This window comes from Pipistrellus kuhlii, unplaced genomic scaffold, assembly GCF_014108245.1.
Source record: "Pipistrellus kuhlii isolate mPipKuh1 unplaced genomic scaffold, mPipKuh1.p scaffold_m20_p_25, whole genome shotgun sequence".
NCBI lineage: Eukaryota > Metazoa > Chordata > Mammalia > Chiroptera > Vespertilionidae > Pipistrellus > Pipistrellus kuhlii.
In genome coordinates this window covers 4,653,365-4,681,156 of record NW_023425524.1, presented here as the reverse complement: position 1 = coordinate 4,681,156, position 27,792 = coordinate 4,653,365, and the positions used below count along the sequence as shown (strand labels likewise).

General features: G+C 44.1%; 1 protein-coding gene across 7 annotated transcripts in view; it reads right to left on the bottom strand.

Annotated features, from left to right (window-relative positions):
* Positions 1 to 27,792, bottom strand: part of ESRRG (estrogen related receptor gamma) — a 444,044-nt gene that overhangs the window by 9,962 nt on the left and 406,290 nt on the right. For all 7 annotated transcript variants that reach the window (XM_036453512.2, XM_036453514.2, XM_036453510.2 and 4 more), the window contains one exon: positions 167 to 436. In XM_036453512.2, coding sequence (XP_036309405.1) covers positions 167 to 436 — 270 coding nt within the window. The remainder of the gene's footprint in view (positions 1 to 166; positions 437 to 27,792) is intronic.

Sequence of the window (27,792 nt, the reverse complement as noted above, 5' to 3'; positions counted from 1 at the left end):
CTCTATAACTTCTCACCAGAAAACTGCAATGATTCTAACTTTGCTGATTCACCCAGTATTTACAGCCGGGCCCAGCGGCTCTCAGAAGAAGCTGAGGGAAAGGAAAAAACCGACACATGAAAAAGAAAAAAAAAAAAATGTAACGAGGACCCCTCCAGATGCCAACCTGAATTAGCGAGAGCTATCGCTTTGAGGGTGACGAACTCCTCTTTCTCCAGCTTCATGCTCTTGTACTTCTTCACCAGCTGCAGGATGGCGTTATTTAGGTCGAGCAGGCCTGCTAGCTTGGACTGGTCTTCGTCCATTATGTAATCGTCTGCATAGACAAGTTCATCCTCAAACGAGAGAGATCGGTATACCACACCGAGGATCAAAATCTCCATCCAAGCACTCTGCAGGAGGCTCATCTGGTCGGCCAGGGACAGAGTGGAGAAGCCTGCATGGGGAGAGGAGCAGACCAGGTTACTCTACAGCCATCATTTCATAAGGACGCATTCGTTTCCTTGGGGGCGGCCTCTGCATTAGGGCTGGGAATTGTGCTGAGTTGCCATTAGATGCTCTTACATCCTCCCCTGATCAGTGAGCGAATGGCAAAGTAAAAGTCACCAATCTGCTCCCACACAGTGGTGTTTTCTTGAGCTTTCATAGCCTGGCTGAAAGAGAAACAACAGAAAGTTCTGGATCTTTCACTTGAGAAGAAAATGCGATGTGATCATTAAATACGCTTGGTTTTCTGGCAGAGTTCTTAATGGCTCATAGGAAGTCAGATTTTCAACATCCTCAGGTCTAGAAACTGCTATTGATAAACAGAATAAAAGTTTCTTTCTTAAATAAGCCAAAGAAAGAAAGGAAGGAAAGCAAGTAATTTAGGTCATACAATTTGGAAACATTTCTTTATAATAGTATAAGCACAGTGGGCAATTAGGATGCTTATACTCACAAGAAACTTTGCCATTGTTCCCATCAATATTTAACATGGATTCCTTCTAAAAAGTGATTATTGGTACAAAAGGGAGTGGAGTATTTAGCGTCCTGGCCTCCTCCAAACAGAAAAGCAAGTTTGTTTTAGGGATTAAGACCCAGTTATTTTAAAAGTTGAATATGAGGGCAGTGGGGTTTTGTGCAGAGGACATGAGCAGAACCAGATCAGAATTTAAATATTTGCTCCACTGAGCTATTTACTGGCTCTTTCATCTTGAGAATGACAATTTACTTGTACCTTAAATTTTTACTGGAAAGTATAAAAACCATCCAACAAAGCACTAACTTGTAATATGCATTCGATAAGTGTAGCTACATCAGATATTATATTATAATAGTTTTATCTGAAACACCAGCATGACTGTTTCCAATTCTTTACTGAAACTCTACGAATGCTTTCAGTCGCTTTTGAGCTTGCATAAATATATATAAGAAATGGGGCTCAATAGGGAAAATTAAGTAGTATAATTAATCCTACTTAGAAATGAAGAGATTTATTTATAGCTTAGAGGGACTAGATCAAAATGCTGAAACATATGTAAGGTCTTAGTGAATATACCTAGTAATCAGCCCAATACTTTTATAACTGTCTCTCTCTCTTTTTTAAATAAGTTTATTTTTTTTTTAAACTTGACTTTCATTTTCAAGGTTCTGCCCAAGGAATTCCAAGGGTAACCAACCCCTCCTGGGGTCTCGGAGGACCATGATTTAGGGAACTTCCGCCAGTAATTCTAGAGAAGGGGAAGTTTGGGGGGCAAGGCCACTTATAAAACCTATTTTTCTTCCCCTTCCAGACCCTGTCACCCAAATCAAATATATGCAGTGCCACCCAACCTACTTAGGCACTTGTTCTGGTCATTGTTGGCGTCCTTTTTATTCCTATCACACTGCCTGTGTCCCATGTGGTGTCAGCAGCGACAGCACAATGAGAAGAAAGGTCAGGGTCCCCTGGGCTGTCGCTGATAACCAGTAGCTTGCCATTTGGCACCATCAACGAGGAGTGTTTAATACAATCATCAAGAGGGATTAGGCGCCCGCACTGAAGGGGTCCGTGGGCATCTGCGAACAGACTCTCTTTCCCTGGTTAAGCAAGCTGCTGACACGGGACTCACAGATCTGTCTGTGGACCTGGCTGGGTCCGTCTTCTTTCCCCCATTCTCCTTTTTGTGTGTCTTTGCAAAGTGGGCTAAATTACTAAACAGCCTCCTAAAATCAGCCATCACAACTGATAACAGGCATTCAAAAGAGGAAAACTGATCTGATAAGTCGTTTGGGCCCCACTGGCTTTCAATCAGAAGGTTATCCTTAAAACAAACAAACAAACAAACAAACAAACAAACAATATCACTCTTTTTTTCTCGGCCCCATTCCCCCACAACCAAGAACAAAGATGCTATGCACACCCAACTAGCTAACGCGAGAAAAGGGGACCACGTGGGACTTTTTTTCATAAGTTAAATGGATGAAAAAAATACACGTCCTCTAGGAAGCTGTGAGCAAAAAGGCCTTTTCCCTTTGCCTGGTCCTTAGCCTGTTCAGCTCCAATTTCTGCGGCAGCAGATGGGCCGAGCTGGTGGCCCGCAGGCCCTGCCCGTGACAGTCCCCTCCCTCCCTCCCTCCCTCCCGCCCGCCCGCCCGCACTCCGCTGTTAGTAAATAGATTTACACATTTCCCAATCTCCACACATCTTTTCTGCCGAATAATTAAAAGCCGGGATGATTAGTTTATTGAGTGGAAGGAGGAACTTTTTTATTGAGGTCCCTCCGCGATGTTATCAGGCCGGCCCCGTTCTGGTTGTCAGGAGGGCGCAGGCATCCAATTTTTCTTATCTGCCTGATTAATACAAACGCCGTTTCAGGACGCATTAATTAACAGATACAAATCTGCGTTCTCATGGAGGGATCGATACGGAGAAGAAAAGAGGCATCAATGTGAATTTAGTGCTGATGATGGAGAAGGCGCGCGATCGACAGGTACGTGCAGGGAAACTTGAAAGTTGCCCAGGCCCCTTTGTCCCTGCGATGTACAAACGCGCTATTTCCCCCGTCACCAGGCTGCACACGCTTCTCTGAGATTTAATTAAGCAGAAAGAAAGAAAAAAAGAAAAAAACAAAGAAAAAAAAAAACAATAAAAGTTCATTTTTTAAGGCGGATTCAGCAATTTATCTCTTCTATATTATTGGCTGTGTGTGTGTGTGTGTGTGTGTGTGTGTATCCTTCCTATAACCTAACTCTCTGCCCTCCCCCTTCCCTCTTCTGCTTCTTAATGAAATAAAAAAGGGAAAAGCAAAGAAAGGCGTGTTATCTCTCTCTCTCTCTTCTTGGTCAGGGAGAATGGGAAGATGGATCTGACATGAAAGGTTTGACCAGTTTGCTGCTTGCTACCTCCACGCCTATTTCAGCCCATTAAAGGAGGGGTTAAGTTGGTAAGTTTGCAAAACGATGGCAAAAGCAGTAGTGTGCACTTTGCACAGAATAAACACAAGTGTGGACTCGTCTCTTCTCGGTCAAGGAATAGCTCGATCTCAACCCATTAACCCCTTCCGATCTCACTTCTGCAGCTGGAAGCTGGCACCCAGGCTCCCCACCCTAATGCTCAGGTAACAGCCTTATTATGGGATGGACCAGCTCACCTGATCCCCAAGGAGACTCAACACATAACAGAGATTGTATCTGCACTGCACAGAGTTCTCCCCCTGCCCTCTGGAGTGTTGGCTGTATTTTACATACAGACAGACAGCTGGATACAATACTCATTTTATCAGTAGATCCAAGCCAAGTACAGAAGCATAACTGACCACAATGTATTAATACATGAAAAACACATGTTTTAATAAACTGTGACTAAGGCATTTTGTAAAAACATGTTTGCTTTATCGGGACACACACACACACGCACACACACACACACACACACACCCCAGAATGGTAACCCCTGGTTTGTGCATTGGCCAGCATTTCCTGTTGTTTGCCAGCTAGCTGGCTGGAGGTTAGAGATCCCCACCCCCCAATCTGTAACATTTAATGCTCTCTTTGGAGAGACATCTCTTTCCCAAGGGGAATAAAAGATGCTTCGATGCTGTGTCGTGCACTTCATGTTTTGTGCAGCCCGGGATCTTAATCTTGGTGTGTGACAGGTCATAGTTTTAAATGCTCGGCCATGTTACAGCTTTAAAAATAACAGTGAAGCCGTGCGTGGTGCATGCTTTGCTTCCCTGGCTACAGCCCTTTCCACGCGTGTCCCTGACCACTGTGATCTCCCTTCATCTCCGCCCTGGGGTCCGAGCCACTGAGTGTATCTCGGGCCTTGTGCTTGCATTTTGCTCTGGTCTGTGACTCGCGGTTAAATCGTGTATCTATACAGCCAGCTCCCAGCAAACCAGAAGATGGCTGGGAATCGCATCACCGGGAAGGATGTAAAAGAGGCAGGCACCCCCGGAGTCACAGGCCCGCAGGAAGTGTGTTCTGTGCCAAGCCCCTAGCCTCCGTCGCCTGGAAACTTGGGAGGATAACAGTGATGCCATGGGCACTTGTCAAGTCCCTTTTTTTCCCCCCCTGAGCCTGGCAAACGGGTGCACTTTGCAGTCAACTTACAAAAAGGCTAAGCACGTGGAAGTGTGAAGGGCAAAGAACATCTGACGGCTCGCCTTCCAAAATGCACTCTCATTTCAGATAGCATCCGTGTTTATTCCCTGCCCGGGGTGCTGACAGAAATAGGCTGCCATGCAGGCATTTGGGGTTTAACCTCTTTGAGGCATTTCCTTCTTGGTGGCTCCCTGCCACAGACACAGCCCTACCCATCTTCGGGGCGGCTGTTATCAGTCCATCCGGGCACTGACTGCGCCTGCTCCCCGTGCTGGAATGGGAGTTTCTCTGTCCCACAAAAAAGAAATCGGAAATCCACTGGCTGTAGCTGTCTGAGCAACATGGCAAAAGTTAGATACTTTCTCTCACATACATATAAACCCAATGTGGACAGGGACTAGGGGAAAGGGGAGAGGGGAGAGGAAAGAATATCAATGGCATGAAGACTTGGTGCATAACCCTTGTTTGAAGCAAACTTGCTCTGGATTTTTAAGCCATTACTTGTTTCCCATGAGCAGACATATGTTGTATACGATTTGCAAAACATACAGCTCAGGGACATATAGTGTGTGTGTGTGTGTGTGTGTGTGTGTGTGTGTTGCCATAGCAATGAACTTCACGAATTAGACCTCCAACAAGTCCAGAGTTAAACAGCTACAAATGATCAACAGGGTGAGAGCTCAAATATCTATCTGTCCAGGATCAGTAGAAGTATTTTATTTAAACATCTTCTTCACAAGGGATGTGGTTATTCTCTCCTGATTTCACCAGGCTTTGGACATTAGATAGGATGCGTACAGTGCTACCCTTTGCTCTCTTAGTCTTTTTGGACTGACCGTGATGCAGATTTCAATCATTTAGATTCAATCACTGTTGGCTTGGGTGAAATGGAGGAATACAGAAGAAAATGCAAGAATAACTGCCCAAATGGGATAGCTTCCTTTCTTGCTAATTTAATCATATATTTCAGCTTATGTTTATACCTTAGGAAATGCTTTAAAAAAATCTGTTTTAATCGTAGAAGCAAGGCTTATGGGGATTTTATGGAGCCATTTTTTTTTAAATCCTTACCTGAGAATATTTTTCCATTGATTTTTAGAGAGAGTGGAAGGGAGAGGGAGAGAAACAGCGATGTGAGAGAGATGCCTCAATCAATCGGTTGCTTCCTGCACATGCCCTGATCAGGGCAAGGGATGGAGCTTGCAACCAAGGTACATACATGCCCTTGGCTGGAATGGAACCCGTGACCCTTCATTCTGTGGGCCTATGCTTGAGCTACCGAATCACACCAGCTGGGGCACGGGAATCCTTATTTCCAAGTAGGGGTTGCACAGGACAAATGTGAAAAGCTGGAAGGCAGAGCTCAGATTGGAAATTTACTTACTATCCAAGACATGGTAGACCTGACCCCCATCTATAAAATGTAGCAGCGGAGTTGGAAAGCAGAGACACACTGAAGGAGGTGGGGAATGGGATGGTGAGGAGATACACCCCCCCCCCTCCGCTGGGGTCCAGGACAGAATGATCCCTCTTGGCTGAGGCCACAGGTGCCCCCAGCAGATGAGCTTACAATCTGCCTGCTCCGGGCACAGGGATGGGCACCACGCCTGCGGGGCACTGGGGAGCAGCTTTCTTTAGCGATCGTCCCTGTCTCCCAGGCCAGCTTGCGGAGGAATGAAAAGCACCACAGCAGCTAAAAAAAGGTATTCTCTCCTGGCAGCACGAGAAAGCCTCAAAATGATGACAAGGGTCTTTTGTGTTTGTTTCTGTGAGTGGGCGGTTTTTAACTGCCAACCTTGTTTGGAAAAAAAGGCCTGGCTGTAGGGCAGATGAATGCAAATGAGAATGCAGAGATACCTATAGGGTGTGTGCTGGTTCTCCTGCAAATCCCTCTTCCCTATCTCTTCTGAGTGACCACAGAGGATCTGAAATACCTCCCTCAGCTTTCCCACACTTCCTCGTACTTGGCCTCAACTTAACTTCTTCTTTCCTTTCATCTAAGCCAGGAGGAAAGAGATATTGTTGGACTATATGGAGGCAGGTAGAGGCTGATGAAATGACTTTTCTCTCTGCAGCCTTAATATGTGAGTAGCTGAAAACGAGGAAGTTTTGCTTGGAAAAATCTTCTTTATGACGTGACTAACCATTGACCATCAGGAAAAAAGGCAGGCAGTGCCATATAAGACTCAGGACTCAAAAAAAAAAATCTCAGAAAAGGGCGTTTCAGTCTTTCTTTGGGACTAGATGGATACTGAGCAGGGAGAAGCATTGTTGTTTTGAAGTCATATTTCTGATTTGAAAGAACAAGATTCTGTGTTTGAGCCGAAACTGGTTTGGCTCAGTGGATAGAGTGTCGGTCTGTGGACCGAAAGGTCCCAGGTTCGATTCTGGTCAAGGGCATGTACATTGGTTGCGGGCACATCCCCAGTAGGGGGTGTGCAAGAGGCAGCTGGTCAATGTTTCTCTCTCATCGATGTTTCTAGCTCTCTATCCCTCTCCCTTCCTCTCTGTAAAAATCAATAAAATATATTTTTAAAAAAATCTGTGTTTGAATCTGACTTGCTCTACCCATAACAGATAAGAAGGGGTCAAGAAACACCGCAGGTTGTCACAGGGCACTGACCAGGAGTCCACGGAAAACCAGCCCAGCCTGGGCATCGGCTATGTGGGCACCATCCTCTTCAGGAAACTCCCAAGCAGGCTGCCTCAGAGTCAGCCTTATACTTGATTTGAAATTCAAGACTCCAAAATAAATGCATTCTGACTCTATCTTGCACTTTGGGGATTTGTAAAGCTGACAGATAGACAATTCCATAGACACTGAAAGAGTCTGTGGGAAACATTGCATGTCAAATATGGAAAGCTAAGGGTGTCCTCTCCTTGAGAGACACAGTAGTGACCTTGAGGTCTGGAGAACTTGGTTCTAGCTTCACTGTGTCACACCCAAGGGTGATAACTTGGCCCCGGCTGGGGTTGAATTGTGTCTCTCCCAAGATTTTGGTTTCTCCTAATCTACAAATGTGACCTTATTTGGAAACAGGGTCTTTTAAAAGGAAGAAGTTAGGATGAGGGCATTAGGATGGGTCCTAATCCCAATATGATGCTACTTTATGGAAAGGGGACAGTTAGACAGAAACAGATGCAGACTGAGGGAAAACAATGCGAAGAAAACAACAAGAAGAATGCCATCCACGTGCCAAGAGCCATTTGAGACCACCAGAAGCCAGGAGAGTATGGGACAGGCTCTCCCTCCTGTGTGTGTGTGTGTGTGTGTGTGTGTGTGTGTAATGTAATATATAAAATTTACTGAGCACAAAAGGGAAGATCAGAAGGAAAAGAGAGCTAGACCCTGGACCCACCCAGATCTGATTCCGGAGTGGGCAGTGCCTATCCCAGGAAGGTGGGCGTGCCAGTTTTCTCCCCGCGTATCCGCTCGCAGGGATGAAGGCAGAGGTGCTGGCATTCAAGTCCCAGCACCCTGTCAGAGGAATCACTCTGTTGCCCGCTTCCCAGCTGTGACACGGGAACACACAGAAGGATGCCTGCATCGTGAACACCTGGCTGATGTCACGAGCTCATGGAAAAAATCTGAAAATTTTATTTCAACTGCCAGTTACACAAGAAGGCAGAATGGTCATCTTGTGGATTGCCCCTGAGACCACCAAGAACAGATTCTATCGGGGGTCTCCAACAGAAAACCACTCTTAATTTCCATATTAATTTCCAACAACATGCCTTCAAATCTCTTCACCTTTACCTAATTAGTCCCTTGGTATAGAGGCACAAGTTCCAACAAGAGCACTAATTATTAACGTGGCGTCTTTGGCAATAATATTAATATCACCCCTTCTCTCACTTCTACTAGTTACAAAGAAAATGGGGGAGGAAGGGGAGAAAATGCTTCAGGTGTGCTTTGCTGGACTTTCTCAAAAAGAAAGACACCATAACTCAGTGTCTCCAACACATCCCCAGAAGGAGGAGAAGCAGAAAAAAAAAAAAATCAGGAGGTCTTCAGCATCAATGCAAGTTCAAGGATTTATAGCCCAGACCATTAAAAACAAGGTGTCATATGTATTCATGGGAGAGTGTAGAAGAAATATGCTGCCCACAAGATGCATGTCACAGATACGAAATTACGCATGCTGACCCTGAAATTCCACATTCAAATAATGTCAGAAAGATGGGGCATGATTTGTGCTCAGGATAGCACAGCCAGAACTCTGAATGTCCGGCCCCCCAGTTCTGAGGAGAGTCAGCTGCCTGCACGCTTTCCTCTGTGGCTAATGAAGATCTGTTTACGAATATTTACTCCCAAGTTCAAGGCTGGTGTTTGCTGGCTCAAGCGGAGCGAAGTCATTAGGACTTGGCATCCGTTCCACTGGGGAGCAAGTGGCTCTTTTATCGACAACAGAGACAACCCCTTCGATTCCTCACCACCTCCCCCTCTTTCTCTCCACGCCGCCCCCCGATTTGGCCAGGTTACAAGGACACAAAAGCAAAAACACGAAAACGACACTGCTCTTGGAATTCCTCAACCACACGGATGTGGAATCGTTACGGGGATAAAAGGCTGCCTGTTGTACGGAGCGCGGATCTATAATACACAGCCAACGCCTGCGTCTCTCCTAATAACTCTTGCTGAGACACTTCCATTCAAAAAGTAAAAGGCGAAGGGGAGCCGGAGCTGTGGGGAGCTCTCAGCTGCCATTCTCTCCTCCCTGAATGGACACACACACCCACAGCTCGCTCTGCTCAGTATCCCTCTCTTTGATCGCTTGCAAAGTATATTTATTTTTGCATCCCACCTCCCTTCCCCTTTGCTGGGGACCAGTCTGCCCTTTTCATGCCTCTGGGATCTTGCAAATAGATCCAGGAAACCCTAGAAATTCCCATATTAGGTTCATTTAAGGAAATAAGCCAGGGAAAATACAGGGGTGACCCGGATGGATTTGTTTGGAAGGAGCACTATTTCTAACTGAATCTGAGTGATACTCATGTGGCTTCTACAATCGGAGGCTCTGAAAGTCTGCAAGAGTCCAAAATAAAATAAAAAAAGGGGGGTGGGGGTGGGAAGAAAGGAGGAACAACACAAAGCCAAAAAGGAAAAGCAAAAGCAAAAGCTTCCTGCCTCTAACACACCTAATTAGCCATCGGCAGACTCTTAATTGCATACATTAGGATGATTCCATAGTGGAGATTAATTCTAAAGACTCCCCAGCAGCTGGTTAAGATGCCACGGACTGCGGTGCGGACTGTACTTTTCCACTTAATTAGATATCAAAATTAAGCAGCAACAAGCATTCTGACATAACGGGGATCGGGCCGCCGCCCGGCCTCCCCGAGCTGCCGTAAAGTGACCGCCAAACAGAGCCGCACAGATGGAGAGATATTAAATGCCTCACTGGAAAGTAATTTCAAATAATAAAATATCAATATTTACATTTTAATTACCCCAGCCGAGCGCGGCTCTGTCATCTTCACGATTGCCGACGCAGCAAGGGGTCCGGGGATGACATTGGGGCTCCGGCTGCAATGACTATTTTGTTTCCATTAAAGAATGACAAGTGTTTCGGAGGCGGCGACGCTCGGTGTGTGAACAGGAATGACAGCGGATCAGAAAATTCCCATTAAGGGACTTTAAACGCCTCGACCGGAGACTTTACGCCGAGCAGCCGCTCCTCCTTCAAACACGGAATCCTTTCTAAATGTCTTGCCCAAAGTTCATTACGGGGTTGACCTGAGGGGGGGCTTTTGTCTCCTGTGAAATATTCAGCTCCCCAACGCCCTCTATGATGATTGTCAATTTAAAAACAATAACACTTGATGCGCACAGATATGTGGGACTTGCGTGTCAACGGCTACAATGATAGGGGTTTCTTTTTTGAAATTATTATTATCATTATTCTTTTTTTTTCTTTCATATAAATAGACAATACCATTGATCAAGTTACCTTGAAACACATCTATTTGCTATGAATACATGGGTGAAAGCTTGGGGTATGTCTCAGAATCATCATTATCTCTGCAAGATCTTTCCATTAGTTCGTTCATCTCCATCAGAACTTCCTTGACGTGGGAAAGAAAGCCAAGCATGGGTGGCAATTTGCATGTGTCCACCTGCAGACGTGTGTGTGTGTGTGTGTGTGTGTGTGTGTGTGCTGTCCGTGTTTCTTTAGCTTCTGCGATTACTGCAAAACAGCCTATGCCTCACCCAACTTAATTACTCTTTGTGGGGTGTGAGGATGAGATTACGGAACAAAATAAATAAAAGGTATATATTCGAGGTGACACGCTGCGCTCTCCGGATAATAAATGGAATCAGTAAAGGCTTCCTTGAGGGACGAGTGTCAGAGCTGCGGAGATCTTGAACAAATGTTAATGCCTCAAGACACGCGAGAGTGTCTGCGAGAAGCTCCACGCTCGGTGTCCTGGAGTAGGCTGCTCGCTGACCCCCTATCTCCCAGCCCGCATTTATTTAATGTGGAGAGACGAACAGCCATAAAAGTGATGAATGGCTGCCGCAAGAGGCTGAATAGGATTTTTCAAAAAGAAGAGAAAAGGAAAGTTGGGCAGTTAGATAGGTGCTTAGCACTCTCTTACTCCTCCGCCTCCCCCTTTTGGTTTAAATATCCGTTTTGAGTTTGGAATGATGAAAAAACGTGCTAATAGGCATGGTCTAACGGTGCTTGTTGTCTGGCTGGGGGATGTCCCTCTTAGCAAAAAATGGAAGAGCCCGCGCAGTATTTCTTGAGCGTCCCTAATGCTTTTAGGACAAGACAGGTCCCCATTTCTCAGCGCCCGGCACCTTTTAATTTCTGAAAGAGCCACGGTTGAAAATCTTAATTAATTGTTCCATACTGCTTCAGGATCATTATGCAATGTAATAAAGGCCGTGTAATTATGAAATTTTACAGCCATTACCGAGGCTGATGGCTCGTATTTCATCCTCAGCTGGACCCGATAGCTTTTAGGCACCCGGCTGCTCTTTGATGAACTACAGGCAGATCTATCAGGCCCAAACAATATCCAGGCGAGGCGGCTATAATAGCTACCTACCGATGAAGCCGCAGATAAAGATAAACTATAAATCTGCGCGCACCACTGCGGGCACAGCGCCTGGGGATGACAGAGAGGGGGTGGGCCGCTCGGGGCAGGTCTCCCTCTCCCACGAAGGCAGGCAGCCCCCTGCGTCTCCCACTCATTCACTCCGGAATGTGTCGGGTTCCATAAAAGACAGACACCCAAGTGCACATCTCATTTATTACTTGATATCTCGAAATCAAATGAGAGGAGGAGAGGGGGTGTGTCTGTCCGTGTGCGCTGTATTTATTGCATTATTTAAAGGGAAGAGACTACTCAGGTATCCAACATCTCTTTCGGTGGGGGTGGGGGGGGGGGGATAAGCACAGAGATAGCACTTATGACGTTTACCCAACATAAGTATTCTGAAGCAAATTTGATCAGAGCCCATGAGTATCTTTCTTATAGGTCTTCATGTTTTAAATAAATAACTCAAAGCAACAACACATACACATACTGAAATGTGGACAGGGAAGATAACATTATATTCACAGATAACTCAAATGTTTGTAGCTCAAAAGTATTTTCATTTTGGAATTTATGAATTCATAAAGCAGAATCACTGATAAAAACAAACAAACAAACAAACAAACAACAACAAAAACTATGGTTGAAGTACAGCTGGTGTGGCTCAGTGGTTGAGCAGCAACCCATGAACCAGGAGGTCATAGTTCGATTCCCAGTTAGGGCACATGCCCGGGTTGTGGGCTTGATCCCTAGCAGGGGGCATGCAGGAGGCAGCTGATCAATGATTCTCTCTCATCATTGATGTTTCTATCCCTCCCTTTCCCTTTTTGAAATCAATAAAAACATATTTAAAAACAAAAACAAAAACAGAAAACTATGGCTCACTTAACGTATTTCCAACATGTCTCTTTTGGCAAATTAAGCATTTATGGAGACCCTTTTAAATATCAGCTACATGGAGGAGGGCCATGGAGGCGGCTCATTTGACAACCGCTAAGTGCCACACTCCAGGGTCATGTAGTCCCTCTGCCTTTGGGACATGGCAGTGGCTTCGCAGACCTCCTGCCCTCAGACCCGAGGATGGCATCAGCCTCATGCTGGCTCATTTCAATGAGTATGACCAGACAGCCAGTCCGTGCCGGGCTCCACCTGGAGAAAGAGCCAATCTGAGGGTCAATAGGATTCAGGCTGCAAGCAGAAATGGTGGGCCACGCAGGGCAAGGAAGAAAAGCAACAGGATGCATGTAGGTGGATCTGGAGAGTGAAGACTCGCCCGGGGGATGATGTATGTGTGGGTACTAGGGGGTGCCTATAAAAAAGGATGCAATACTGCTTTAAGTGGCATTGGCTCATGGGAAAGCTCAGCTTGACACACAGTTCACTAAAGGTGCAGATTAAGAGTGAGACACACTGGTGTTAGTAAGATCTCAGCTACTCACTAGCTGTGTAACCTTGAGCTAATCCCTGCATTGCTCAGTTTCCTTATCTGCCAAATAAGGCTGCTGGCTGCAGGTACCACTGAACTTCCAGATCTATCTGATGCTTTGTTTGGAGCAGGAAAAAGAAGCGTGAATCCAAAACACACCTTCCCTACAAGGATGGATGGTCTCCCTGCCTGGATCCCTTCCTAAGGGATAATTCTGTAATAATTCTGCCAGTGGGATCTCACCTCCCACTCTTTGGAGAAATGGGGAATCCTATACAATAAAAGCCTAATATGCTAAGTGTTTGGCTGTTTGGTAGGCCATTCAACCAATCAAAGTATAATATGCTAATGATATGCTAAGGCCACTCAACTGCTTGCTATGATGTGCACTCACCACCAGAGGACAGACACTCTGACTGGCAGGTTAGCTTGCTGCTGGGGTTCAGCTGAGTGGGACTGAGCGAGATGGGCCGGACATGCCCTGTAGTCTTACCATGGTCCCTCCCCAGTTGGCCACCCCCCCTCCCCCGCCCCCCAAGTCCCTCTCCGATGGGGCCCCTCAGCCTGGACTGTGTCCTCTCACAATCTGGGCTGAGGGATTCCCCTTGCCCCCCGAGTGCACGAATTTCATGCACCGAGCCTCTAGTATTAGATATAAAAGCCCTAACACACTTCCTCTTCCTGCTGGTATCTGAGGAAAAGAAACTTCTCCTTCTTCCAAGGAAGTCTTTCCTGTTCTCAGTCCCTTCTACTCCTGCCACCTTGACTATGTTGTCCCACCAACTTTTGTGCTCAGCTCAACTCCCTTTCTTGTGCCTGTTAATTTCTCCTTCTCCTGAGGTTTTGTGCCTTCTTCAACCTATTGTCATAAATCTTCCCTCCACATCTTATAGCTAGCTCTCTGCCTGTGTGACTGTCTGTCTCTCCCTTCCCACTCCCCTCCCCCCAGCCATTCACCATCAAACTTCCCAACTAATGTACTCACACTGCTCTGCCACCATTCATCTGTCACCCACTGATGTCCAGGTCCTGTCTCAGCAGCTCTACCTTATGATAGACACTAAAATCACCTAATTGCCAAATCCTAAAAAGATGCCAACCATCCTCATCTTCCCTAGCTTCATGCTAAGCTACTGCTCCATCAGGCAGACACTCAAGTCACAGCACAATTGTTTCAAGGTAACTCTGAAAACCTACAGGCTACACACCATGACGTTGTCAGAGGCAGGTCAGTGAGCCTTCTCCCCACATTAACACTTCTCAAGAAAGCCAATGGACTCAACACATCTTATATTACGAAATGAGTGCACACTTCCATATTCTACGCGGAGAGAAAATTTACAGGTGAGTCATTTTACATATTTTCTGGTTATTACACATTTCAAATGAGAACAAAAAGTGTGACTTCAGAGACATAATTCATGCCTTCAACTGAAGACTGTGTGTGGCCAACGACAAAGGACATCATTTGATTTGTTGACAGATCTATTACATCACAAAGTAGGAGCTCCGATATTCACTGAAGGCATAAACTCCTAAAAGCCAGCTGTCTCTATCAGTCCACATTGGTTTAAAGTAATGATGTGTTTCAAACTTTTCTTTTCTAAATTCAAAAATATTCAAGTAACTCAGCATTTCAAAACCAACAGTGAGACCCAGCCTGCATGGCTCAGTGGTTGAGCGTTTATCTATGAATCAGGAGGTCACAGTTCAATTCCTGATGAGGACACATTGCCTGGCTTGTGGGCTCCATCTCCAGTGTGGGACATGCAGAAGGCAGCTGATCAATGACTCTCTCTCACTGATGTTTCTCTCCCTCTCTCCCTTCCTCTCTGAAATCAATAAAACCATATTTTTTAAAAAATCAACAATAAAAATGTAGGTGTAATGTCTCTATGTGCTAAACACAGTTTCCACTTCTCTGCGTTCATTCAAGGCCTCCAAAGTACGTGAGTAATTGAACTATAGAAGAAACATTTAAGTAGAAATAAAGACTCATTCAAAGCCAATTATATCCCAATAGGAACCCTTCTTTACTCTGGTGCTTTTTAAGGAAGGTGCTTTAGACGGAATAATTCCTATTGTGCGTGATTAGGATTTTCGTGTACTTAACATTCAACAGTTGAATAATTTATTTAAAAAAATAAATCAAAGACTTGGCTTTTGTATTCCTATTGAAAACTGGCAGATTTCAAGAGGCCCCTTTATAACTCAGGAAAATGACATGACTAGTGTGGGAAAGAGACACAGATCCCTCTTGGAGGCTGAGGTAGCACTAATAAGAAAGATATGGTTCAATGTGCGAGCTATTCTTCCAAGTTTTATTAATTAGGTGGAAAGCCTTTCCCACCGGAATAACGCAAGGTATTTATTAACACTTCTTCCCTCACACAGAACAAACGAACAGCAAAGGAGGTAATTATTCAATACACCGACCCCTTTATCAACTTGGCAGGGGCCACCCCAAAGACGGTGTCTGATTATGATCTTTTTCATGATATTTTAATTGTGCTTCTTAACCTGCTAAATTAAAAACTACAGGGCAATCTCCCTCCGATCACAGACAAAGGAGATCCTATCAACTTGAAACAAAATGTATGAATGCTCCTATCTGCTTTAATTACACCCGGAATTTAACAGGCAAATTCAATAGGATCGCAGAAGGATTGAGAGCCAAATGCTATCTCTTCGCCAATGGCATTATCATCTCCCGTACATTGTTACACGTTATGGAGGGCGGACTTCTGTTTAATAATAAGGTTAGGAAATAATGATATTTCAGAAAGAGAGGCTTGTTCAGATATTTCTGAGTCTGTTGGTACTGTGGTGATAGGCTACACTGCCCACCCTGACCATGAGAATAAGATGAAGGATTATGAAAAGTAATCAAATCTCCCTCTGTCTTAAACAAGGTCAGGGAATGGATTCCAAATGTTTTTGAACACTTAGTATATCCTAGGTCTAAATTACCTTAACCGCAAAATTCTGCCAGAATTGCTCTCAGCCAAACCATTAGGTTTTCTCAAATAGTTTATTTACTTGTATCCTAAAACAATGTCTTTCTCTTTTTTAAAAAAAAAAATATATATATATATATATATATATATATATATATATATATATATATTTTTTTTTTTTTTTTAATTGATTTCAGAGAGAAGGGAGAGAAAGAGAGAGAAAAACATAAATGATGAGCGAGAATCATTGATCGGCTGCCTCCTGCACATCAAACAGGGGTTTTCAAGACTGCAAACCAGGCATGTGCCCTGACTGGAATCAAGCTTTGACCTTCTGGTTCATAGTTGGATGCATAACCACTGAGCAACACCAGCCGGACTGAGTTTTTTGTTTTTGTTTTTTCTTTCTATCTACACTCTACCACATTGGCAGCCTAACCCTGGCAATAAATTGATCTAAAATGTACTCTTTGAAGAGATTCATGAGCTGGATACACTACATTCTGTGGGTGTTTAATGGGGGCTTATTTTGGGGGGAGCAGAGAGATGTTTCTGATTCTACTGATCCTGGTAGATTAACCCCTCCCATCCTATGGGACGTGCAAAGGAAATCCTTCCTGAGGCTCACCTCTGCTGGACCCCCTTTCTTTTCCTCTTCCTGGAACTATTTTCTACCTCCCTCCCAGAGTGGGAACTTCCTGTTTAATCACATCAGCAGGATACAAGCTTTTTGCTTTCTCAGGCAATGCGCCCCTTTTTGATCCCTTATGAATAGTCCCTAAAAATTAGTGATAGCTCTTTAATATACATAAATGGAAATTTTTTCTCTAAAAATATGGTAATTATGGTTTGCCTTTCCTCTTAAATGATTAAAACAGCTTAAGAATTAGAAAATGCCAGTAAGAGTTGAATTATATAGCATCGTATGTTTGCCAAAGTATGAATACAACATAATAATGTATTTATATATAAATAGTTTTATATAGACTTTGTACAACTCTTTGACAAACTTATGACACACCCACCCAACTCACCAATTCTGACCAGCTTGCCATGAACGTATTTAGAGTTATTCTGATGTTATTTGCATATGCTCACATAAAATACCTCTGCAAAAATCCCAGTGTCTTTAAACACACCCAGCATTTACCTGAGTGCTTAGAGCATTTATCACTTAACATTTATACATTTTTATACACATTATTTACAACTAAATCACTAAGAAAGGTTTCTGTTTGATGAATAAATACATATTTATGTACCTGTTACAATGCATACTGCTTACTTATTGTGCTGCGACTCCTTTCTCACCATTATATGTGAATATGTAATTGGCCACATAATAAATATCTCCTTTAAAACGTCCAAGAAAGCTCTTAATTCAACTGTGCTGTGCTCAGAGTTCACTGACCTTCTGGTTTGTTTGTAAACACCGAAGATGAAACATACAACTCGGTCACAAAGTGCTGGCACAAACAAACCGTGGCTGTGCCATAAATATCTATTGATCTTGTCCAGGAGCGGGGCTCCTTGCAAAGTGAGGCCTTCTCTTCAGTAATAAACCCACCATATTTATTTATGGGTTAATTTATAAGATTTGCAAAACGGAATGCCTAACTCCAAGACCTCACCCTGGTAATGATTTACGATGGGTTTCTTAACTTCAACACTACTGGTATTTTAGGAGGAATAATTCCTTGTTGGAGAGGAAAGAGTAGAAGGCTGCCTTAGGGATGGTCCAGTGTCTAGCTGCCTCCCTGATCAAAGTGGTCGACACTCAACCACTGAGCCACACCAGCAGGGCTGTCAATATAGTTTTAAAGGTACATTTTCAAAGTTCAAAATATTAGTCCTTCAGGTTGAATCATACTTGCCCAACATCTTCCCATCACTAGTCACAAAAAGTAGTCTCCAATGCAAATTTTTTAAATATGCAAATGGAGACTTTGAACTTGGGCCTGAATTTTTCGCACCCAGGTCCAAGGAGCCATGGAAAACACATCAGAATGGGGGCTGTGCGTGCTGGACTGCTGACATCGCCCCATGTGGCTGGTGCCAGTGTGTGTGCTAATACATCGTGAGCATTAAAGATGTAAATTTTATTCTCCAAGCTGAGTGCCAGGTGATTAATTCCCATAGCGTGGTGATCAATGGGTGCAGGTGCTCCACCTGTACCAGTGTTTGTTTGTGTGTGCGTTAGTCACAGGAACACACCAATAACACAGGTGTCTGCCACTGAGCTATGCGACCCTCCCTTCTGCCGGCAAACACCGGAGATCAGCAGTCGGATTGCACGTAGCACTGCCAATTTTTTCAATTAGACCCATTATTGATTTGATGAAAAAGCAAATTAAACATACCATGGTGGTATGTAAATCGGTTAGGGCGAGCAGCGGATTTGGGGACAAGGCTGCAAAGGAATGCACTTGGTAGCTTTCATCCGGGAACTCCTAGGGGCTCCTGCCAATGGCTGCTAAGAATGTGGCTCCTTCAGCTACATCACGTGGGCGGGCTGGCAAGACCATCCTCTGGGAAGACCAGAGACGAATTTTAAAAATGCACAACAGTTTTTGCAGAAAGAGAAGGAATGCTGGAAACCTAACTGTGAAGAGATGTTGAGCTAGAAAGAGGTGCAGAAACAGCATAACATTGTTTTCATGAAGTGATGATGTATTTTTCCGGCCCAAATAGAGGGCATGTAGAGTGTAACCAATAGGGATACGCAGGAGACAGATGAGAAATAGATTATGCTGATTCAAAATGTTGCTATGGCTCAGTGGTTGAACATCAACCAACCTTTGAACAGGTGGTCATGGTTTGGTACCCGGTCAGGGAACATGCCCCAATTGTCGGCTCCATCCCCAGTGTGGGGTGTGAAAGAGGCAGTCAATCTATGATTCTCTCTCATCATTGATGTTTCCATCTCTCTCTCCCTCTCTGAAATCAATAAAAAATATATATTTTAAAATGTGTCTTGACCACTGACCTCAAGCTATTGCAGGATTTCACTGGATTTGAGACCTCCTGGCCTGTTCTAATCAAAATGGAATCCAACCTTGTAATGACTTAACATTTGAAAGACAGTGTTTCCTTTTTCAAGGAACATGAATGATATTCTTCAGTGCTGCTAGCAATGGGGCAGGACTGGAAATGGACCAGTTTAACCTTCACTATTGCTTTCACTGACAGAGGGAAGTTAATGCTTAATCAAAACTTGACTTTGACACTGCCCTATAGTCCTACATTTATCCTCATGGGATCCCTACAAAGAAGCCTTTGAGGCTGCAGAAGCCTTCCCTGATCCTAGAGTTCCCACCATGATGTACCCCTAATAGGCTGTGCTAAGATATTTTTATTAAACAATATTCCAAAGAATTTTCTCTCCTCACCACTTGTTTTGGGTAGGCCAAAGGATTGGCATCACCACACATTAAGCTCTGAATTCAACCGTAAGGAATATGATCACTTTATCAAGACCAACTGGAATCACTCAATGACCAGTGTCACTGCCACCAACGTAAGTGGCAGGTGCAGCAAGGTCATAGAAAGATATTATTCACATCCGATTTAGAACTCACACTGGAGAGAGCAAACTTCCGCAGAAGAGAAAGGGAAAGTACCAAAGTGAAGTTAGTAACTAGAGAAGGTGAACATGGAAAACAAAAATCAAAGAGAGAAATGTTGCAATTTTAAATATCATCAGATCAATTATAGAAAAAAATTATTATTAGAACTCAGAATAAAGAGAAATAGATGAGGGAAAAATATTGAGTCAGGGTGGAAAAGTATGAATATTGATGGCATTGAGATAATCAGAGAACAAAGAGATGACTGGGCAGGATTCTCTACTTGTGAGAATTTCTGCCAATGAATGAGTGAATAAATAAATGAATGGGCAATTCTTACAGTTCATCAGAAGATACTGAGCTTCCAAGGAAGCATAATCAGGAAAGAAACATTCTGATCTGATAGTCCATCCAAACAATTTCACTTCTTGTCTTTATACATATCAACATTTCACCGCTGTGTTAAAAATTAGCACTCTTTCTTCCCTAGTCACATGAAGGCACCGCAAATATGCACAACATCACAGAGAATGGCTTAGGCCCATGGTCGGCAAACTGTGTGGCTCTTTGGCCCCTTGAGTGTGGATCTTCCACAAAATACCACAGCCTGGGCAAGTCTATTTTGAAGAAGTAGCATTAAAAGAAGTTTAAGTTTAAAAACTTTGGCTCTCAAAAGAAATTTCAATCGTGTACTGTTGATATTTGGCTCTGTTGACTATTGAGTTTGCTGACCACCGGCTTCTATGAATATAATAGGTATATTCCCCCCAAACTAAGAAGCACTAACCATGTGAAACTTAAGAAAAATAAAAAAGTTTCTGTTCACTTTATCTCTCTGGGGGAACTATTCTGTCCAAACAGATGAGGATGAAATAATTCACCCAACAAGTTATTGGTTGCTCTTGTTTTTCTTTATTTTTACGACGTGTGAGCTCATTTTCCTTTTTCACAGAAAACAGGGAAGATTAGAGCTGGCAGGGCCCACCGTTTCTGATGGGAGAAAGCATATGTTTGCTGTCGTGTTGGCACTGGCTGCCACGTTTTAGTCCTTACATCAAAGTTGGTGCCACCGAGGGACACTGTTAGAAGTTGGAAGGAAGAAAAAAAAAAGCAGTGTCCATGGAAGCTCGTCTGTGAACTTTGCATGAACCGCTAGGAATAATGTAGTGTGATGACAAGCCGGTTATACCTTCCACTAAATTTGCTGTCGGGAATGAACTGAAATAGTGTTTGGTTTGTGTAATTACGTCCATCTATCTTTATATTCCAGCGGCATATCGCAAATTGAAAATACTAAAAATTGACTGTTGGTTCTGATATTTAATGATTGCCAAAGACAAGACGATGATTTATTGGTTACTTACTGATGTGACACATTTGCATCTTATTAGACGGAGATTACTATTCCTTAAAATGCGGACGAGGCCTGATCATGTCTGATGGATTGATTTGATTTGCAAATGTAATCAAACTAATAAGAGGGAAAAAATGAGCAATAATGCCTTGTTTTTCAACTGGCAATCACTCCGCTGCCAACAAGGCTGATATCCCTGACTAAGCAGCCCGTGCACAGTCTTCCTGTCGCCTCGAATAAACAAAGGGAGGCTAAGAGCTTGATGAGAGGATAACAAGCCAAGTGTGGATGCAATGCGGAGGCCGCACCTTGAACCTCGCTGTGCGGGGCGAGGACAAAAGTTAACGACAGGAGATGTGACGCGACCTCCAGGATCTCATGAAAAGCCAGAGCCAGGTTCAGCTCTGTATCCCATGCTAATGCCAGGTGCATGAAGGACCTCGTGCAGAGAGCAGGCCTCTGCTCATGAGAGTCTCTGTGTCTGAAATAGCCAAACCATTTACCATTCAAATGGGTTCAGAACCATCACCTATGTATGGTTTGAAACAACATCAGAAGCTTCTCAGGCAACTGCTGGCCCTGGATTTGGTCTGAGGAATAGCCTGGATGTAGGGAGTGCAGGGAAATGAGAACCATAATCGTGATTGAGAAGCAGAGCAACGTTCTTAAAATTGGGATCCGGAAGTATTTTGAAAGCCGATCCATGATGCCTCCCTCATAATCATAAAGCAATGACAATGACAGAGACTGTCTCTTATGAACAGTTGTGGTGCGAGGTCTATGCCTTGCAGGCTCTCGCTATATATTTTGGTTCGGTGCATGAATGAGTAGGTATTACAATAGCTTGCTACAACAATATATTACATATGATATTTTCACCGGGGAATTGAATACTACCGAGTGTTCAGGAAAATGTCAAACTGAATTTATAGAGCTTATTAACATATTCAGATACTACCTCAAATATTATCATAGTGGGTGTTTGGAAGATAACCTATCACCCACTCTCAGTCCATATAAAATTTATTCAACCATACCAATATGCTATGATCAGATTCAAATTAAATAATAAATAATTCCATTCTAAGTGTATAAAATTGCCTTGGAAGTTTGAGTTCAAGTTTCATGGCAAACATTGAGATGTTAAAACCTAAACCCTCAATGAGTGTCAATGGGTTGGAGAACTGACCGGGTGAATTAAAATCCATAAAATATTCACAAGCTAATTTTAACCAAATGTTCTATACCCCCAACCACAAAAGACATGATTTTCGAAGATCAGTGTTTACACAGCAAGTATTCTCAGAGATGCTTCATAACTATCAAATTTGGGTTATTTTATCCTTATGTTACCTAGACACTTCACTCTGTGGCAAATAATGCTATTTGCAACCATGTGGATGGACCTTGGGAATATTATACTAATTGAAATAAGTTGGAAAAATTGAAATAGTTTGGAAAAAATCTAAGGACCATATATGAAACGGAAACTTGTGGACACAAACAGCAGTGCGGTTGTTGCCCAAGAGAAGGGGGTGGGGAGTGAAGAGGGCATAATATATGGTGATGTGAGGTCTAACACCTGAAACTTACTTAGCTATACTAATAAAAGGGTAATATGCTAATTAGGGCAGATGTCATCTGGACATCCATCCAGAAAAAAGCCACAGTGGCTGTGAGGCCTAGGACTCAGGCCTCACAGCCGCTGAGGCAGGCAGTGGCAGCAGCAGTGGGGTGATGGGGGTGGCACCTTCCCTAAATCAGCCTGGGCACCCCCCCGCAGAGGGAGGCTAGACTGCAGCTTAGGTTCTCTCACCATGGGACTCCCCAGTAGGACATCTGAGGGCTCCTGGACTGTGAGAGGGGGCAGGCCACACTGAGGGACCATCCCACCCTGCATGCAAGAATTTTCCCACCCTATGCACCAGGCCTCTTGTATATGTGTGTGTGTGTGTGTGTGTGTGTGTGTGTGTGTGTATGGCTAATATACAAAGTGTCCCCTTGGGAGTTCAACCGGAAGACCAGGAGTTCGATCGCTCACTATGATGTGTGCTGACCTCCAGGGGATGGTGCAGAACAAAGGCAGGCCTCAGCAAGCAGCCAGAAGGCCCTGATTGGCCCTGATCGCTAGCCAGGCCTACGGACCCTGTCCGTGAATGAATTTTGGGTACCAGGCCTTTAGTATGATCACATCAACAAATGTCACCCCATCCTGTCCTCTCCTCTCCACTGAGCAAATTTTTGGCCAGTTTGGGCTGTTGGCCATGTTGGCCAACCTTCAGCCTTGGGCAGGGATTTCTTTCCACAGTTTCTCCCAGCATGAAACAGCAAGATGCTGAGCCAGACTACAGATACCAAACCCTCAGGAAGGGCTCTGAACAGACATACCCAGATAGTACATTAAAGATGAACTAAGATTGGCCTATTTGCTTCTAATCTGTGGTATACAACTTTTTAAAAAAATATACCATAGTCCGACTGGCATGGCTCAGTGGTTGAACATCAACCTATCAACCAGGAGGTCACAGTTCGATTCCCTGTCAGGGCACATGCCCGGGTTGTGGGCTGGATCCCCAGATTGGGGGTGTGCAGGAGGCAGCCCATCAATGATTCTCTCTCATCATTGATGTTTCTATCTCTCTGTCCCTCTCCCCCCTCTCTGAAATCAATAAAATTCTAAAAATATAGACAAACAAAAACACACAAAAAACAGTGACACAAATCTTCCTCCACGCATGTTTCTCAATAAGCAAGCAGATTTGAAGCACATTAAAAACTCTATCAAAAAAAGCCCTTTTTGCATCAGAATAACAGCCACCGAAAGAAATTGGAAAAGCCTTGAGGAATTATCCCGTGTTCTTCCATAAGGCTAATAGGAGCACCACGCACAGGCAGAACGACCTTCCGGGGTGAAGTCCATTTTCAGGTGGACAAGACTGTGTTAGGGACCCTCCCCCGCCCGCACGTGGCCCTGCCATGACACAGAAAATCACAAAAATGAGCGTGGCTGGATCTTTTCCGCCCGAATGTGCTGACCACGTCAGGAGGAGGTAGAGCTTCCACAGCCCCCAGCTGCTGCTTCTCCCCGTCTCCCTCCGCAGCCCAGCCACCATGTGCCCGGCCACAAACATGCTGACTGGCCAGGGGGCCCGGCGCTGGAGGTAATTAATCCTCGCCTAATGTAGGTTAAGCAGGTGTGAGGCCTCCTTCGAGGGAGAGGGGGGAGCTGCTCTTGGGAGACCCCCCTGGAGTCCTGGTATTTAATTGGGCTCAGATGGCTCTACAACTGGGTAACTGTGCCCCCAACTCTGACGTCCAGTTCCCCACTTGCTTAGTCTAAACCCAGTAGAAGGAATTGGTCCTCTCTCTTCCTTGATCTTATTTTATTTTTTAATATTTTTATTGACTTCAGAGAGAGGAAGGGAGAGGGAAAGACAGAAACATCAATGATGAGAGGGAATCATTGGTTGCTGCCCCCTCCTTGATTTTAAAATAGAAACAATTTACAGTTAGGATTTAATGTCATTTCCTTGGCAAGGAAAATACAATTTCCTTATTGGGAGCAAAACGGTGTGATTAACAGAGACTGGAAGAATTTGGGGATTAACTAGGTTGAATTGACTAGACGGCTCTCAGAATTACCAAGGGGTGGTATTTATCTATTATGAGTTTCTCTTTCACCAAGTACAACGTGCTGGTATTTTTAATTCATAAAATGATAATGCTGAACTGCACCAAAAGAGATCCAAGTATAAAACGAAAGCCGAATAGTCTCTCTACTTGGAGGTTTGTTTACTTTGGTCATCATTCCTGACTCCTGCTGAGGGGAAAGGTTAAAAAATAAATAAATAAAATAAAAGCTCTTGATTGCTTCAGGGAGAAAAATATCAGAGTGGGCTCCACCTTCCCCCCACCTTCCCCTGCCAGGGGAAAGAGACATTTTTTCTTTTTTCTTTTTAAATGTTTTTACTGATTTCATAGAGGAAGGGAAGGGAGAGAGAGAAACATCAATGATGAGAATCATGGATCAGCTGCCTCCTGCACACCCCCTTCTGGAGATCAAGCTCACAACCCGGGCCTGTGCCCTGACTGGGAATCAAACCGTGACCTTCTGGTTCATAGATCAACACTCAACCAGTGAACCACACTGGCCAGGAGAGAAAATTTTCTTCTTAAGAGAAATATCAAGGTATTATAAACAAATGGGGGTATTATATCTTCTTATTATACAGCATATGTTTCTAAGTTTGTTCTATGAAAGTGATTTCAGCAGGTTAAATTGAATTTTCTAATGGGATTCCTCTAACTAATATCCATTTGGATGACTGAAAATTGGCCTGAACTGAGGAGGAAGAAGGCTGGCTTTAGGGAAACCACGTGCTTGTGGTCATACCAGGACTGTGTTATCACCTGCGTGGTAAAATCCACTGACTCGCATAGCTTGGCTGGCCTTGGACATGGGTTTGTTGAAATTAAAGGAAAGAGAATAACAACATGCACAGTTAAAGGCAGGGGAGTGCCTGGACTCTGATGGATCCAGGAAAAATCATACTGAACAGGAAAGAGATAAATGAATAGCAATCCTAACTGTAGGTCTCTCTTTCTGTCTGCTTTCTGCACTCTGACAGCCCCTCGACAGAGGCGACGAGACAGGCTGCTAGATCTCAATGTGAGAAAACACCTCGCAGCTCTCACCCCTCCCCAGGTGCCTGCACTGAGGTCATTCCACTCTCTCCTTGGCTTCCAGCACCATTTCTTTTCACACATCAAAGCCACACATTGGACCTGCAGCACATGGTGACTTACACACTGAACCTTGGTCCAACAAGGAAGCAGGCTGACTTAGTCACACACACAAAAAAAGCGGGGGGGGGGGAGTTGTTCAATGGTTAGTGTTGCTCAGTGGTTAGTGTTGACCTGGGCCAGAGTTGCTCAGTGGTTAGTGTTGACCTAGGAAACAGAAGATCATGGTTCGATTTCTGGTTCAGGGCACATGCCCAGGTTGCAGGGTCAATCCTCAGGAGGGGACATGGTGCAGGAGGCAGCCAATCAATGATTTTCACCATCAATGTTTCTCTTTCTCTCTCTCTTCTCCCTTTCTCTCTAAAATCAATAAAAATATATTAAAAAAAAAAAAGAAAAAAGAAAAAAACACACAACACTGATAAGGATGGCATTCTCGGGGAAAAAGGCATATGGAAGAGCCAATTTACATGTCTTTTCTCTACTGAAGCTTGTGATCCTGAATTAATTCAGATGCTCATTGTGGTGAAAAGCTCCATTCTTACACACACACACACACACACACACACACACAACCTATTCCGCCCTTCCGAGTTCACCATTCTCTTGTGTGTGGGATGACTTGAATGTTTATTTTCCCAAATAATTAGGTTACTTCCCAGCATTCAGGAGCTAAATTTGATATGTATGATCCTGCGTTACGCGGCTATTTTTATCTACAAAGATATAATGGATTGTACCAGAAATTCCAACTTCAGCTGAGTAACACTTACACCCTCTTTCAGAAAGAAAGCTCAGCAGTTACCGTTTTATTTGTGAAGAAATCACTTCCCTCTGTGTGTTTAAAGAGTGCTTTTAAATTGCTCCGGGTTCCACGGAAAACTGCTTCTGTGATGCCTCAAGTCTCCAGCTGCCACACAATTTATATCTCTTTCCTCTGCTCTTTGCTTTTCAGCCATTTTCCCTGAATGTCAAAGTCAATTTAGTGCGTTTCACTTTGCTGAATAAATCAGAGGCGAAATCCTTGCTAAAAGTGAAAATTTGATTTGCTAAAAGGAGCTTAGGGCAACTATTAATCAATATATCCAGAGTGTCAAAGCCAAGGCCGGGACAGACATGCATTCATTTGGAGATTGGCTGAGGCAGATAAAGGGGGACACGGGGGGGGCAGAGGGGGGGGGTGCCATAGGCCCGCAGAGGGGAGGTGGGGTTAGAGTTGAAGAGAGGGTCAACGAGGAGCAAAGTGAGGAACAAAACGTGTTCCTGTCACATGGCTCTTCTCCCTCCGATTCTTTTAGAGGTGGGGACAATGTTTTAATTAAGCATGTATGGATTATTCTAATCAAACCAACTTTTATTATAACGATCCTCTCACAAGACACAAATGCCTTTCTCTCTTTAACTCATCAAGCAGCTTTGAGAAGAACAGAACAGAATTCCAGAGCAGAAAGGCACCAATTGGGCCAGGCCTATAGGAGGCCAATATTTTGATAATCCTCAGGTAGATTTCAGGCTATGGCAGGCTTCTGAAAGATCACGACACAGAGAAAACTGGATGACTACCCTTATCATTCAAAATAGCTGAGCAATTACCAAGATGTTGCTGGAAATGATAACGTTTTAAGACACAGTCCATAGAAATCTGCAACACTTGGGAATGAAACAAATTTTCCCAAGTATTGGGTAATCTTTCTCTGTATAACTTGCAGCAAAAGGTATGATTTTAAGATTTGCAAAAGGCAGTTCCAACCTTAAAAATGTCAATGGCTCCCCATTGCCTTGGGTATAAAATATGATTTCCTTAGCATGATGGGGCCTTTGCCTAGGTCTCTGACTCAGTACACCCTTCACCCCCTGCTGTTCCTTCCATGTGACACTGTGTGACAACAGAGCCTCATCCCTGGGGTTCAGTTGTCCATTCATTTTCCTGAATCACATACTACACTGCCAGAGTCTTATAGCAGAACCTGCAGCCCTGTGAGCACCATTCATGCACAATGCCTGCCAGCTCACTGGATGCCTATGCTAGAAAGGGAGGGAGGGAGGGGAAAAAGGAGGGAAGAAGAAAGGGAAGGAGAAAGGGAGGGAGGCAGGCAAGGAGGGAGGAAGAGAGGACGGAATGAAGGAACTGAG